The 16961-nt window shown below is 42.2% G+C and overlaps 1 protein-coding gene across 1 annotated transcript; it reads left to right on the forward strand.

Moving 5' to 3' along the window:
* The first annotated feature begins 717 nt into the window (after positions 1-717).
* cbx1a (chromobox homolog 1a (HP1 beta homolog Drosophila)) lies at positions 718-15160 on the forward strand. Its single transcript, XM_070981004.1, has 5 exons — positions 718-926; positions 6244-6503; positions 6630-6801; positions 6957-7051; positions 11339-15160. Exons 3-5 carry the CDS (start codon positions 6691-6693, stop codon positions 11487-11489), a joined length of 357 nt encoding a protein of 118 aa, XP_070837105.1. The 5' UTR covers positions 718-926; positions 6244-6503; positions 6630-6690; the 3' UTR covers positions 11490-15160.
* The last annotated feature ends 1801 nt before the right edge of the window (positions 15161-16961 follow it).

A 16961-nucleotide genomic window follows, 5' to 3' on the forward strand; every position in this document is an offset into this window, starting at 1 on the left:
CCCATTTCTGCCAACAGATTCCCTTAATCCTACACACGGGTCCTTTAATGAGAAAATGCTCTGATCTTTGCCAAGGAGGCAGTTCAGCGAGGAGTTCATTAGATTTCATTCTCTCAGTCGGTGGCTCCTCAGGCAGCATGGGATTGACACGCATGAGGTTCAGAGTGACAGAGAGCATCCCTGTAACCACAACTCTCTCTCACTCCCGCCTGGCTGCTCAGTCCATGCATGCACCTTTGTTGCCTAAATCTAACCAAGCTGTAAAAGAAAACTGAAAATAATAAGCCAACTCAGTTGATAAATGAGTCAACAATAAGTTCCACTCGGCACACAAACCGCAATCTCCTGAATAAAAGTCAAGTATTCGACCCATTCATCCACCGCAACCTGCTCCCGTTGCAGACTTTTTCACTGTTAATACTACATCACCTGACTGAAACATTTTTACTACAATTTTGTGTGATTTTACACTTTTACTCCATTTCAGAAGGTTTCCTGTTGTTCAAGGTTTCTCAGCTGTATTTATTTGGCACCTGAAGTTGACCAGTAGTTTGCTATATAAGGTTCAAACAGTAAATCAAAATGTGACTCAGTATACTGTACTCTAGTTGTAGTAATGAGTCTCGCAATAGGAGTATGCGTAACAGCAAAGACTACACCTCCCAGAATACCTTGCCAAACCCCTGTCGTAACGTCCGGTGGTGCTGTTGGCGGGCAGAACGGGATCGATGATGCTGGTCGTTAGCGACGCTGTAGCTATTGTGTTATTCAGCTGCAAAGCACATTGACGTGGAGTGTGTCCAAAGCAAGATAGTTTTGGGTCGCCACTGGCTAGTTTCTGGTGTATAACAGACGGTCACTGACAGTGTTTTTACTTGGGCCTGGCGTTAACCCCCAAAAGCGCCTCAAAGCATTTCTTTGAAAAGGTAAGGCTCCTGTTAACTACCTTTAGCTAGCTAGCTGTTAAGGGAAAACACGCCAGCCATGTTGCCCTCTGAAAGTAGGGGGCAGGCCGCCTTGTTCGGCTCCTTACTCAGGTTTTGGTGAATTGCAACATATCGTGTCCAAATCAAGTTGATGGAAATTGTCCGAATTTATTTGGTATTCGTTGACTAGTGTTATTTAATACGGCGCGCAAGGCTACAGCGGGTGCATGCATGATGTAAAAACGCTGTGCAGCGCGCTGGCTTCGGTGCTTCTCATGAAACAGTAGGCAGGACAGTTTTGTGTACTGCCACGGTATGGACATATCAACCTTTTTATTCTGGTATGGTTGTTTATTTTGCCCGTATGTGTGTGAAGTTGCGACTGCTGCAGTGTGCATTTTTCTGTGGATGTATTCCACAAATCACGCTCCGTGTTACTCTGCAGGCATGGAAGAGGGCGTTTTTCATCCTCGCTTCTGAACCACCAAATATTAGTTAAACTTGCAGTAGACAAGTTTTTTGTTTTGTCTTGCTTCAACGTGTTATAATGAAGTTACTTTCAATTGCGTAACGTAATGGCTACAGAGTAATGATATCATCGGCGTTTAGATTGGATCCCTATAACCCTCGCTTCAGTTTGCAATTTTGTTTGCCACCGGTACGATCTCACGGTAAAATGAAGGCTGACTGGCAATCCAGTCACCTGGCACCGTGTGTCTTTGTTTTCATGTCTCCATTATAGATTAAATGAATGAATGAACTCATGCTTTTTCTAATAATTTCTTGTACTCGTGCCGACGCCAGCCCCTGTAGTAGTTTTTATTCTACATTGATTTATGAGAATTCACGGTACCATTTCTTTTTCCACTTAAGTTAAATACCACACAACACATATCAACTAATGTTATGTTGGCCTGTTTTCCGAGTTGCTGGTTGTAAATATACATACATTAAATTTGTTGGTGGTGCAAGTACCTGCACTGCTGCACTCACAGTTTTTTTGTTGTGTTTTGTTTTGTTTTGCTGTAGCTGGAGCTTTAGGTTTTTTTTCTGTGCTCACAAACTGAAGGCTGTTTAAGATCACAAAGGATTCAGTGCCTGACAGCAAGTGCTGTTGAAGAAGATGAAGAAGAAGAAGATGTGGATTTGTATGAAGTGCCGATAGAGCAGATGCTGAATATGAGACCTTTGTTGCATTGAGTGACAGAGGCTAGTTGGACAGAGGGTAGCCCGGACATGACGTTGTAACTTGGCTCAATTATAGTTGGGTTACCTGCCAAAATGGCTGCTTGAGTGTAACTACTCAGCAGACACAATCCAGATGTAATGGGTAAAGGCTTCCACAGTGCTTGTCAGAGCCAGTCCTTTGAACAGTGTAGCTCTTTATCTGGTGACCCCTCCTCCTTTCTTTCCCAGCAGACTCAGGTTTCAGCTTCTTTTCCCTCTTGCAGGGTCCAACATAGCTTCCTCTTGACTTTTAATTGGTTGGACAAGGATTCTGCCCGGCCAAGAAGAGTTTCTCAAACCGTAAATTGAACAAACAGAAGACATGGACATGGATGTTTTGCATTTCAGAGTCTGTTGATAGGCCATCAATTCAAGAATCATCACAAATGCAAATTCACAATTTGATGACAGTCAGGAATCAGTCATATAATATATTAATATCAGTGGCCTGCAACTTGTCTTCTCAGTGTCGGTGTGTTCTGTTCAGTTGCAGATGTTGTTACCAGTTGTTACCGTTGATGGTTTTGACACCCTGTCAATCCCGCTGTATAATATTAACACTTATTCCTGTATACCAGGTATCAGATAGGTACTATGTATTGGTAGAAATCCTGAGCTTCGGTATCAGAACAAGAGAGAAAAGGTTGGATTGGTGTCCCCCAACAGTGCATATAATAACACTTGTCTACAAATGAGCACCCCCAATGAAAGATGGGTTTTTTTGCTGTTTTTTATGCCTTGTTTTTATGTTGTAAATCAATACAAATATTCATTTTGTTTGTCTTTTTTTCTTTTGGGGTTCCCCTTTTGTTGCAGCACAGTCCATATCAAGCAGAACACCTAATGTGTCCCTTGTAGTGTTAAACAAATTCTTCTATTAACCTTGTGGCCCTGCACTTGGACAATCAGTGGTTTGTTACTATAATGTTAACCATTGCTTGCTCTCACAAGCCCTTTTAGTCTGCCATGGGATACCTACAGAGATGGACCTTTTTCTTAAAGGCTAGCATCCTTTTTGTTTAACCAGAAACAGCTGTTATATCGCTCTCGCCAAAGCCACAAGATTCCATTTACAGAAACAGTGATGGTATTGCTGTCGTTATAAACAATGCAGGAAACTGTCCCCATACACAAAGTATTTTGTGCACACTTTAAAACTTGCTTCACCAGCGGGTTTGAATGTCAGCTGTCTGCTTGGTCAAGTGAGACATGTAGCAGTGTTTTTTCACTGCAGTTCAACTACCACAGCTGAACTGACCACCAAACAGACTGGTAAACCTGCCTGTACATAAACTGATTATGGCTGTGGTCACCCGATTGAACAGCTCTTTGAATTATTTTGTACAAGGACTGCTACTGACTGCTGCATTGTTTTTGTTTTGAAATTGTACAATGTTCAGTCATTCATTGCCAAAGACAATTCATGCCAGTGTTTTTTTCATCCTCAAGTCCTGGCTGGCTCCATGTATTTGATGGATAAGGAAGCAGAAGCACTATAAATTAAAAACAGATTTTATTTAAAAAAAAAAAAAAAAAGCATTATACATTAATTTATTAATAATGTACTAATATTAACTGTATTAATAATACACACAAAGTAATTTTTCTTACTTTTTCCAAAAATATTGCAGTAGATATCATCCATCCATTCATTTTCTATGCCGCTTATCCCTTTCAGGGTGGCGGGGGGGCCGGAGCCTATCTCGGCTGTCAACGGGCGGGAGGCGGGGTACACCCTGGACCGGTCGCCAGGCGATCACAGGGAACATACACACAACCATTCACACTCACTCACACCTAGGGGCAATTTAGAGTCACCAATCAACCTAATGAGCATGTTTTTGGTCTGTGGGAGGAAGCCGGAGTGCCCGGAGAGAACCCACGCATGCACGGGAAGAACATGCAAACTTCACACAGAAAGGCCCGACCCGGGAATCGAACCGGCGACCTTCTTGCTGTGAGGCACGCGCACTACTTGCTGCGCCACCGTGCGCAGTAGATATCAGATATCATGTGACCTTAATATCAAGGTGTCATCGTACCATGAGTTTTTGATGTTGTTGCATCCCCGCTCCAGTGTGTTTTACTAACCTCTGAAATTCGTTGTTGTTGACTGCATAAAACAGCCTTTGGCTGTATATTCACCGATGCATCTTGGACAGTTATGTAGAAGCGAGTCTCCAAATGCTTCTTTCAGCCTCCTTTGACCTGGCTGCAGCTTTGTTGTTGTTGTTGTGATTTGAGCTTTTCTGGGTGGTGATGTACCAGATGGCTTTTCATGTTTGATGTGTTTCCCATAGTGGAGTTGAAGTTGTTCTCCGTTTGTCAATTTCCTTTGCACCATTGTCAGTTCTTGAAACAAGAAAAAACTAAATGTTGCCACTAGTGCTGTCAAAAATATTGTGTTAACGCAAGTCAATTTTAACGGCGTCATTTTTTAAATCGCGCAATTAACGCTCTTTGTAACCTCGTGAACTTGTAGTTTTTTTATAAGCCACTGCTAGTATTATTAGAAAAACTACAGGATCTGATTGTAAACCGGAAACAAAACAATAGGCACGCCCCACGCACGTTTTTGGTCTGGTCTGTTTGCCTGCTCACTAGCTGTAAAAAAGTAGGTTAGCAATTTGTGTGGATGTCAAGCGCGAAACGCCGAAATGGATGCAAACAAGATTCTGACTGGAAGGTTTAGTTTCAAAAATTTGCCAGATGGGTCGACTGACAAGACCAAAGTTATCTGTGTGTATTGTTGGTGTGAACTGAGTTCTCACCAGAGCACATCCAGTCTGAAATACCACTTGATGGCCAAACACAAAGCGAATGTGAATTCTCTGCGGTCTCCTCGTCAAAATCAGGCGACAATGGATGGCTTTCAACAGAGGCATATGGATACCGCAACTAAGAACAAGCTTACTGCAGCCATAGCCAAGTAATGTTCATTCTTTCTGGAGATAAACAAGAGGCTGGGTTGATAAGCCTCTGGTGAATAAATAGAAGAGCATCATAGTCTGACTGCTAGTATGTTCAAGGGAAACTTAAGAAATGAAAGTTTAAGCCATGGTTTAACAGCACTATAGCCTGAGTCCTAGTTTACAATGATGTGCACTTTGTAACTTTATTTTGAATCACCCTGTTTTGATCCCCTAGAAAGGGTTGTTGAAGGGGCTTTTTTGTAACTAAGTATTTATTTTTTTGTCATCTGTTTATTGACAGTGTTAAATTGTGAGATTTTGCTTCAAATGTGAATGACTGCTCAAAGTGAGAATGTTAGTGTGTCACATCTATCATCACATCTCTAATATCAGCACAAAAACAGTCATTATTACCGCTGAGTCCTCTTCCCCATGACCAGATATACTGTATTTGTGTTACATTAACATACCAGACACCTACTCAGCCTGTTGTTCTGTGCGCTGTTGTGTACTTGAACAACTTGCCTTCCCAAGATTAAATGTCTGTTCTTGATCTTGGATTTTGTGAAATAAATTTCTAAATAAATGCGACTTATAGTCCAGTGCGACTTATATATGTTTTTTTTCCCTCTTCATGACACATTTTTTGACTGGAGCGACTTATAGTTCAGAAGATACGGTATATACCCCTCACCTAAACCAAATGGAGTATTTCCAGTAAGGGAATTGCCTCTTCTGAAGCATATAAATTCTGCGGTGCCCAAACATTTGCATGCTACTGTATGTACCACTTTTATCTGCAGTCATGTCCAAAGTTCTTACAGAACAGATTTCAAGGACAGTCTCATACATGAAGGATGCTAATTTAAAGTCTCACATTTGTGCTGTGTGCAGTTTTCGGGCCTCTGTTTATTTTGTCCACCAGCTCGATGAGTAGGAACAGCCCAATGTAGCAGGTTATTTCAAAACAGTATTTTATTTGGGAGATGTTTCCGCAGTGCGTTCCACGCATCACACCAGAAGCTGTTTGGAACTGTCTTTATAATAATAATTTTAATTGATTTTAATCGATTAGTTGTTGCCACCCTAGTTTCTTTGATGTTTGTCGACTACAACTATCAGTTATTCCAACCCTTTGGTCATTGGCTCTGCATGTTTCCTCTTGGGTGCACTTACAGGTGCCCTCAGCAGACGTCAAGCTGGCAGCCGTAGCAGGAAAGAAGGGAAAGAAGGCTGAGGAGGAGGAGCAGCAGCCTGCGGGACCTGCAGCAGCACCAGCACCAGCTGCACCAGCTGCTGCAGCAACAGCAACAGCAGCAGCAGCAGCAGCAGCAGAGGACGAAGAAGAGGAGGAGGAGTATGTGGTAGAGAAGGTTTTGGACCGACGAGTGGTGAAGGGAAAGGTGGAGTTTCTGCTGAAATGGAAAGGGTTCTCAGAGTGAGTTTGAGTCTGTCTTCATCAAGATATGTGTTCTTCACTCATATTTTTCTCTTGTTTGTCTGGAGATTAGTTTACTGATTAGAGTTTTCATTAGAGTTTCATGTGTGCTGTCCACCTTTCCAGTGAGGATAACACTTGGGAACCAGAGGAGAACCTGGACTGTCCGGACCTTATTGCAGAGTATATGCAGAAACACAAAGAGAAGGAGGAGAAAAAGAAGGAGGGCAAGAGGAAAGCCACCAACGAGGCCTCGGGAGACTCTGAGGAACGAGGGACCAAGAGGAAGAAGGAGGAGGTGAGCAAAGGAGAGATGCTGCTTCAGACTAAAGAATCCCAGCAGCCAGCCACAACACAAAAGAATGAACGATATCTAACTCATCATCGGGTCTGTTCCCCTTTCTGTCTTTTCTTCTTTGGTCATGTGGTCTTTTCTTATACTCTTGTCTACAGGGAGAGAAGGCCAGAGGTTTTGGCAGAGGCCTGCAGCCAGAGAGGATCATTGGAGCGACAGACTCAAGTGGAGAGCTGATGTTCCTCATGAAGTGGTGGGTGTTCATTGTCAGTTTCAGAAGGTCTAGTGAGATGGCTTTGAGGTGGAATTACTCTTCCTTTTTGGTGATTCAACAGTAGCATATCTTCAGTCATGCAGTCATCAAGAGAAGCTCGAGTGCAAAGCTCTGTGTACAGCACATCCCCATCTATACAGGGCTAACAGTGGTTTAGGTATGGCCTCACCACAGAAAGCAGGAAAAGAAAATACTGAAGCTGACCCTGTTGTAATGAGAACAGAACAAATCAAATGCAGGTGAAAGGTCATCCAAAGCCTTTTTTCAGACTTGTTTTCTCACCATGGAATGCAAAGTTTCTTTTAATGTTCAAGTATATGTTCTTTGTGTCAATATGCATAGAGTAGTTCTTGTCAATGTCTTCCTCATAAGAGTCACTGGGAAATAGTCAGTGACTCTCATGAGGAAGACATTGACAGTTTGACAGACAGCATCACGGATTACATAAACTTCTGTGTGAACACTGTACCCACCGTGACTGTACAGCGTCACTCTAACAACAAACCCTGGATTAATCCTGACATTAAGGCTCTTTTAAAGGAGAAAAAGAGGCCCTCAAGTCAGGAAACAAAGAGGAGCTGAAAACTGTTCAGAGGGAGCTAAGAAGGAAAATCATGGAGGAGAAGGACAAATACAGGAGGAGAATGGAGGAACAGCTGCAGGAGAACAACACCAGGGGAGCCTGGAGAGGCCCGAAAACCATCTCAGGCCACCAGGAGCCAAACTCCCATGCAGCTGGGGATCCAAAGTGGGCAGATGAGCTGATCCTCCCCCAGCTGTATCAAGCCCTGCAGCAGCCCTCCTTTGATCTTCCAGCATTCTGCCCAAGTACCCCACTGCTCCAACTTTTCCCTCACACCTCTCCAGGTGAGGAATCATCTCTGGAGGATAAAGACCAGGAAGGCTGCAGGACTGGACGGCCTCAGTCCCAGGCTTCTCAGATCCTGCTCTGATCAGCTGAACGGGATCATTGGACATCTGTTCAACCTGAGCCCGAGACTGGGAAGGGTGCCACGCCTCTGGAAGACGTCCTGCATGGTACCTGTGCCAAAGACCCCACATCCGAAGGACCGTAGCTGCTACAGGCCGGTGGCCCTAACATCCCACCTCATGAGGGCCCTGGAGCAGCTGGTCCTTGCCGACCTGCGCCCCCTGGTGAGCTTGTCCATGGACCCGCTGCAGTTCGCGTACCAGCCTGGCATCGGAGTGGATGATGCCCTCATCTTCCTCCTCCATCGAGCTCTGTCTCACCTGGAGTCGCCTGGGAGCTCTGTATGGGTCCTTTTCCTGGACCTCAGCAGTGCTTTCAACACCATCAGGCCAGCCATCCTGAGAAACAAGCTGGAGCTTTTGGGGGTGGAACGACACCTCACATGCTGGATAGTGGATTACCTCTCCCACCACCCACAGTATGTGAGGACACGGGACTGTGTGTCAGGGACTGTCTTCTGCAGTGTAGGGGCCCCCCAGGGCACGGTGCTGGCACCGTTTCTCTTCACCCTCTATACAGCTGATTCTTCCCACCTGTCACTCACCTGCCACCCACCTGCCACCTGCAGAACAGGTCATACAGAGGACTCCAGGATTTTGTGGACTTCATCTGGAACTGGTGGAGGAGGTGGGGGAGAGGAGGATGACAGCCAAGCTGTCCTCTATGACAGTCAATGACTCCCACCCCCTCCAACACACACTCACTGCACTGAGGAGCTCCATCAGTGACAGGATGCTACATCCAAAGTGTGTGAAGGAGCAGTATCACAGGTCATTCCTTCCTGCAGCTGTCAGACTATACAACAAAAACTGCTCCAAGTAATCTGTGCAATAATCTGTGCAATCCAACCTGTACATAACAGTCTGCAAATATTATTTATATTTTCTTAAGATGATGTTTATTTTTTATTCCACTCTTTTGTATATACTTATTGTTTTTACTCTATCCGCTTTATTGGTGCTGCTGTAAACTGGAATTTCCCCTTGTGGGACTAATAAAGGAATATTGAATTTGAATTTGAATTCTAGCCATTTTGATAGCTTTTAGAGCTCGTAGAGCAGTGGTTCCTCAAAGGTCCAGTTTTTTTCCTTAAACATCAAGGCCTATATTGACAAAGGATCTTATTGTACCATTAGGAGTCCTCTTATATAGTGCTAAAAGTTCTTACTCAAGGCTTTCTTCTGTAAGACCCATTCACAGAGCTGCAAACAACTTTTTCCAAAGAACTGAAAGAACTCCTAAGCTAAGAGAAAGGGTGAGGGATGAGCACATTGCTATAGATGATCATGGTTTAACTCAGTCACTATGCCCTCAGTGAATAGTGACAAGTCTGTCAGTAATTTAGTATTTATTAATATAGTTGTGCAATAACCAAATTGAATCAGACTGATGTCATTTCCACTATATTAGATATTTTGCAAAGTGAAACATGAAACAAAATGAAATATTCAAGTATTGTATTGGTGTGCGATAGAAGAGGTACAAGTGTGCAAGAGAGAGTGAGAGAGAACGTACCCCAACAATTACAACAATTTTGCATGTTTTTTGAAGCAATGTTTGTGTGTAGTAATACTACTAAAGATATGATACTGACAAACAGAAAAAATGCTTCAGCCTTGTCCAAGTGTACTTAACTACTTCAGTGTTATTTGGCCCAGCTTCAGCAGCAAATCAGGCTTTTCCTTGCCGGTACAAACATGTTTTCACAGCACTGAAAAAAATAAATACACTGCTATGTTTTGATGTTTCGCTCACACACACAGAGTCAAAGAGAGGCAGCACACTAGCAAGAGCTAATCTCTTCAGCAAACTCTCAGAGGTGCAACCACCTCGACAGATGCAAGACGCAAGTTGTTGTTGTTGTTGTTGTCAAGGAGGAGTGTTGCCTGAATGTGAGACTAGCCTGTGTCAGACCCACTGATTGAGCTGCATGTGGAGGCTGTTCTGCAGAAGATCCATTTGGTATGAAGTAGTGCAATGTCGTGTCATATCAAAACAAAATGTGCTTAAACCGTAAAGCAGAATTCAGAAACAAATTGAAATGGGAAACAGAGTGGTTTGAAATGAAATGGAACCTAGAAAAAATTAAATTATTACTTGGGCCAACATTACTTCAGTCCATCAGTTTTGGCTGTCAATGGATTGAAGCCCAGGACCTTATTCCTATGAGGAAGCAGCTCTAACCACTGAGCTAGCTTTCATTTTTGTTTCACATAATGAAAATTATAATTACAAATTACAACTAGGGCTTAGCAGGCCAGATGAATATAACAGAGTAATGAAACAGCTGCTGTGTTGAGAGTGATCAAGAGGAAAAGTCGTTCTCAATCCAACTCTTCATTGTGCAGGAAATCAGTGTTTGTTTCTTGTTAGTAAAAGTTGTTGTTAGTAAATACAACTCTAATCTACCTTCAAAAGTCTGTTCAGTTCACTTTTGGATGACAGTGTCAGAAATGATGTTTATTACTGAGTTAAAGGTGGTGTTTCAATTCCAGTGTTACAGCATTGATATCGTACTTAGTGGTGCTGTTGTGCTGTACTGCTTTAAATTCAGAAGTGTTTCTAATATTGTGTCCTCTCATATATGTAAATGACAAGGACAAAAAATAGAAACACCTTTAAATATAATGTAGTCCAGTAAAACACCACCACTAACTCTGACCTCAGTGCTAAGGCATTTGAATGCACACCTCAATGACTGTAAACAAAAAGAAAAAACCCTGAACATTATAGGCAACCTGAAAGTAGACTGTTAGCAGAACAGGTCTATTGGATTGCTTCAGATACAGTGGCCACTGAGTATATTGTCAAACTTGTGTTCAGCCTGTTGTGACACAGTATGCTTCTCCACAGTCACCAGCTGTCCAAACACACCAAGAAGTGAAAACAAGTATTTCAGGAACAGCAATGCTGTTGGAGAAATTCACTCCATTACAGAGTAAAGTTTTTGATGAGATTGAACCACATGCTGAGGACCTGCTCAGAATTGATCCCCCATTCGGGAACCACTGTCCCAGAGAACACATTTGGTTGGCTGGCTAAACCCTTAAGTTTGTGTTTATTGTTTGAGGAAATAAATGAAGACCTCATAAACTTACACAGTTCTCTCTCTCTTTTGCTTCCCACCCTCTTACCTTCTCCTTCCTTGCTTGTCTATCTGTTGTCTTTTCTTTTCGCTTTCTCTTTCTTCCAACCCCTGTTCTCCTCTTCCTGTCATTCCTTGTTTCTCCCTTTCTCCTCTCTTTATATCCTTTCTCTTGGATTAAAATTAACAGGAAGAACTCAGATGAAGCTGACCTTGTCCCAGCCAAGGAGGCAAATGTCAAATGTCCCCAGGTGGTCATCTCCTTCTATGAGGAGCGCCTCACCTGGCATTCTTACCCCACAGAGGAGGAAGAGAAGAAAGAGGAGGAGAAAAAAGACTAGATGAGTGGAGGAGGCGGCGGTGCAAAGAGGAAAAGAAAGGAAGTGTGGAAGTGCAGGGCGGGAAATGCTGGTGAACTGGTAATCGATTCTAGCAGCCACTTTGGCAGCAAAAGTGGAGAAAATCCACAAGTTTTAAATGTTTGAATTCAAAAAACACCCAGTTCGGTAAAGTTATGTTTTACCAAATCAGATGTATTACAATATCGCAATTAGCAAACAGGATAAAACTCCTTAGGGAAATCTACACGTGGCATTATGGACAGATCAACAACAGCTGAACAACATGCATGTGGGTGCAGACATCTGCAGAGTGTACTGTGCCAAAATCTGAAGACCTCAAACGTTGCCATTTAAAAGTAGACACTCCATAAACTCTAACAATCGAGCAACTGCCAACATAGCTGATAGAGGAAAGAAGTTTGTTTTCCTGCCCTGAAAGGTGACGGGCGTCCTTTCCTTAAAAGATGCTCCCACCTGTATCTCGACTGAAAATGTCAATCTTTTTAAAGAGGTGTGTTGACACTCAGTCTCTTATTTGAATGGTATTTCCCTCACCAAGAACATGTCACTTAATGGGAATTGGTGCCTTTTGCTCTGCTAGTATTTCTCCTTGGCCTCACAAGCCAAATATTGAACCGAATAGAGTTAAATGACTATAAAAGTGTTTGTCTCCTGCCTTTGGTGACAGGTGCCTGGTGTTGGAAATACAAGAATACACTGCGAGATGTCAAGCTACCTCTTAAACATGTGCATCCATGTGAGAAGCAAGCTGATTGGTCAGCTGTGGCTGGAAAGTTTGTCTCTGCTGCCAATCACCAGTACACGTTTAGAGTCCTGGTTCCATCAGTGTTTTGGCTGATGAGATGGTGAAAGTGGCCGGTGAGCTGTGGCAGCTCAGAGTACAAACTTCCCTTCTTGCTTTGTCAGGATACATTGGAGGGAACTTCTTTTGGAACTGAATGAAGTGGAGCGAGGTATGATGGAGGAGTGAAAGAATGGATAGAAACCATTCGTCTCTTTCAGTGTCTGTTCTCTTTGTGCCACCTGGGTTCTCATTAGTGCTGACGCAACACTGTTCCTCAATTGAAACTCTCAAATGCCAAGTGGCGACTGTACTTTTCACTCTGACATGGACAGATTGACAACGAGGGGATACAGTCAACATGAAAAGACCAGCAGTCATTGGCTTTGGCCTTACATGTCCTACCAGCCAATCTGGCAACCAGCCAGCCAGTGCTCAGACACCCTGCCGTTATCTGCTAAAACAGTTTTTACAAAAAAAAGGTAATAGTTTCCTGATCACGAAAACTGAATCAATGTAAAACAGGGAATGTCATGAAAATTGCCAAAATGTAGATGCAATTTTTGTTATGTTCTTCAACACAGTTACATGGAACAATTCAGTTCTAGAAATTCACCTATTTTCACTGTTTGACCAAGGACACAGTATTTTAGCTGGAAGCCAAGTAATCACCTGCCAGCAAGACGAGAAGAAAACTGCCAAAGTAGTGACCCATATTTAAGTGTACAGACTTGAGTTCATTCACTGGCAGCTGTGGCTGGTTTTCAGCATTTCATGCCAGTTTAGCAGTGCTATTAAGTTACTTCTGAATGGCAGTGAGGCTGGTTGGTTACTTGCCAAAGTGGCTGGTATAGTACGCACATAGCAGCAAAAATCAACATGTAGTCGGGTTGTAAATTTCCACACTGCTCGAGTGACGGACACACTGGACGACTTCACGTGATGATTTACATGGTTAGCATCAAGAGTGGCAGTCCAAGAACTTCTGCCAGAGGAAGCTCAGATGCCTTTTAACCTGTGGACTAGAGGGCCAAAGTGTCGGGGACCAACTGATGGTAATTCAGAGCCTAAAACTAGAACGAACACTGTGCTAGGCTGAGAATCTGCAGGTTTGAGCAGTGAGCTCAGCTGTGTGATGATTAGCTGGGATGAAATCCTGCGGGCTCTTGGTCTTTCTCTGCGATGTTAACCTACCAGAGCACCGCTGTCCAGATAAAGTTTATTTTTTTTAATGCTTCTGGAAATCTGATACAGGCTTTTATAAAAGCAAGCTGGAGTTAATGTCTTCTTGTGTATTATCCTCATTGTTTATGACATCAAAGCGCAGGAGCAGGTAAACAAGCATGCTTTAATATACTGAGCTGCTGCAACAAGCTTTTCTGATGATCATCAAACATGTTTCCCTTTGAAAGAGGCACCCCCTCTAACTTGTTGGCCTTGGTGTAAACGCGCCCCAGTGTGAACCAAATGTTGTCACATAGTGAATTAACAGGTGTTGGACAAGAGAACTAACAGTGTGGGAACTGACCTGCCATATGTCAGTGAATTGCCGGCTGTAGTTTGTACATTCATCTACTCTTCCAGCCATGTTGGCACAAAAGCAGCCAACAAGCTGGTTTGGCTGATGGTCAGAGTGCCACTTGTAGGTGGTGGTTTCCTGATGAGACTGTGGCTCTGTTACTCAGTAGATACATGCTCCATAACAAACTCAACGGAGGAGATGACTGAAAGTATGTTTAAAATCCTCATATCCACTCCTTTGTTTTTAAACTTCACATACACATTCAGCCACATGTGTTTTGTAGATTGTATTACTTTAGCTTGCACTGGCCGGGCACCATTCAAGACATGATTCAGCATATTAAGAGTATGTCTTGGTTCCTCTTGCTTGCAGACTGTCCTATGTTCAACACACATTTTGATAGTTGCATAAAACAGGATAGAACTTTTGAGTTCAGCATGATAAACATGAGATGTGTTTCTCTGATGTTCTCTCTGCCGCCTAATGTTTTCCCTGTGTTCTATGTGTTGAATGTAGCCCGGCTGTGCTTATTTCTATGTATACTGTATAAAAGCTAGCACAGTAGCTTCCTTTGTTAGCAGACCCGGGTTAAGTAATTCAAATCCCCTTTTTTCTGAACTGTTTGCTTTGGATCTCATTTTATCGTCGGAGTTTTATCGAAGTACTGACCCTTGAAGAGAAAACAGAATTCTGAAAATGGTCCTTATTGTAATGCGACTGCATTAATTTCCAGTGGACGCTGTTTATCTGCTTCACCTCGTTCACATCACAATTCTGGAATCTGCAGCTATTTTCAGAGTTTTACATTTTATTAGGGATCCTTTTAACAAGTGAAATGCTAAGGAAGACATTTATGGAGACAAAGCAATTCAGCGCTATAAAAAAAATAGTGCTGTTTTTAAAGCAGGTGACTGCAGGCTGTGTTAGCATATTAAAATCCTCACCTGAGTAATTCTTACAAAAAGGCCAGACGATTGTCTTGATTTTATTTTTTTTTTCTGAAGTTTACTAAAGGGTAAATTTAGTTTCTAGCATTTGAAGTCAAGCCTCCGTGTATATGCTGGGCTGAAGTCTAGTCTCTCATTTCTTCATGTTGCATCAGTATTAAGAGTTAAATGTTCTGCCTGCCTTCTGTTATACCTCACAAGAGGAGATGAATTGGTGGCACCTGGGTCTGCTAGTTAGCTTTTCTATCTTGTCTTTGAAAGTTTTCTCTGTATTTAGTGGATTAGCTTGTGTTGTCCTGTTGCATGTTTATTGGTTTCCCTTGCAAATGTCACTGTTTTGGCTGATCTACTTTTGTGTGTGTTGGACAATAAAGGTTTTTTGTTTTCATAACCATTTGCACTTTGGTGTCACTCTTAGTCCTTTTTTTATTTTAATGGCACAGAACAAAAAGTTCAGAACTCGCACAGTTATTATGTAAGCCTTTAGAAAGCTGTGTGATGGCTAAATGTTAGCCTTGATTTTGTGCTGCCAAAGGTCCTTTGTTACAATACAATCCAGCCAAAAGGTATTTACATACGCCAGAGTGAGAACTCAACAGTATTGTTATATGACTGAAGGACATTTATTATTATTATTGTCATTCATATAACTATGTCCAGCCTCCAGGGGCTTACAAGACACCATGAAGTAATGCAAGCCAGGTCCAGAATACAGTGAAAGTCCAGAATTAGAAAGACAGCTACAGCATCTTTCACAGTTCAGTCCAGACTGTTGTCTACAACGAAGTTCATACTTTGTAATACTAAAGAAATGTGAACAAATACTGATTCATGTTGCCTTGTCCAGCAACTGACTGACTGACTGAAATCATCCACACACCTGAATATTTCAGGGTTTTGTCAAGTCATTTCATGCAGTGCCGGCTCTTTAAGCACCATTTGTACAGCACAATCGAAAATGGGACCTTCCATGTGACCCACATCACACAGCTCACACAATCAGTTTTTCCTCCTGAGTAGTTTTGAATGAACCAGCCTCAGTGCTCAGAGGAAGAACCGCAGCTCTGGACTGTAACCCAAATGATCTTTGCTTTTAGAGAAGTGAGATGTAATGTATTATCTGGGGCCAAACTTTGGTTTGATATGAGTATATGTCCTTAATTTAGTTCTTGTTCCCCTACCATTTTGATTGGACAATTCTACAGTCGAATCATTTAACATTTTGATTGTAGTGATCCTGTGAACCCTTAATGCTATTTTATATGGAGTTTTAGATTCTTTGAAGCTCCACATGCATCGTAAAATGTGGCGTATGTAGAATAGCCAAGGTCATTGCATAATTTCAGTTTGTTAATGGCTGATCCCAGACCTCTCCCAGCAGAGTCAACAAGGGAGCCACTTCCAACCTCTTACCTTTCTGGAGTCGTTCTTTGATGACTGAGGAACAGGTTTCATGACGATGGCATTGTACCATATTCAGAACATGTCTGGGAAAGACCAAAGAGGACCTCTAAAGAATGTGGAGATTTTAGAGCCTGATTTGGAATACCTTCTATTCCGGACACCCTTTTCAATTTTGCCTTGTCTACAGTAGTTTTAACTTCTCCTCTAGTAATGTTGTGATTCAGAATGTAATTGTGCTATCGTCTGGTATACTTAGAACTATCTCCAATGCAAATTTTGTAGCACAAATGTCATTTAAAAAGGCATCAAATTAAGGTAGAATAAGATTTCCTGAAATAATCCACGAACTATTTCAAACTATTTCTCCCATTTTACAACTACATCTTCTTTGTTTTCAGTGTCATCATTATGGAATAGAATCTCCACTGAAGTTTTTTTTTTTAAATTTGTAGGACCAATGCATTTACGTATTTCCTGTGTTGTTGCGTTGGAATGGATCAGGCACTACAGCTCCTCTGAACTGCCTTTTGGAGAGCCATATACTCTGAGCAACACTAAACTGAGTTTGGCTTTATTTTTACTAAAGACCTTATGTTTTAGGAATTCCCTTTTTGCCTTTCTTTCATCCTCCATCCAAAGATTTGGAGTTTTTTTTTTTTCATGATGTCAGTCTTGAATGATTGTTTTGAGATCCACAGAACACATGTAAAAAAAAGTGTTTTTACATTATTTTTTAAATCCCAGGCAGTACTTCACACAGCAAGCAAATTCTGACCTCTAATATTGTAATTGGTCCA

This window comes from Chaetodon trifascialis, chromosome 15, assembly GCF_039877785.1.
Source record: "Chaetodon trifascialis isolate fChaTrf1 chromosome 15, fChaTrf1.hap1, whole genome shotgun sequence".
Classification (NCBI taxonomy): Eukaryota; Metazoa; Chordata; class Actinopteri; order Chaetodontiformes; family Chaetodontidae; genus Chaetodon; species Chaetodon trifascialis.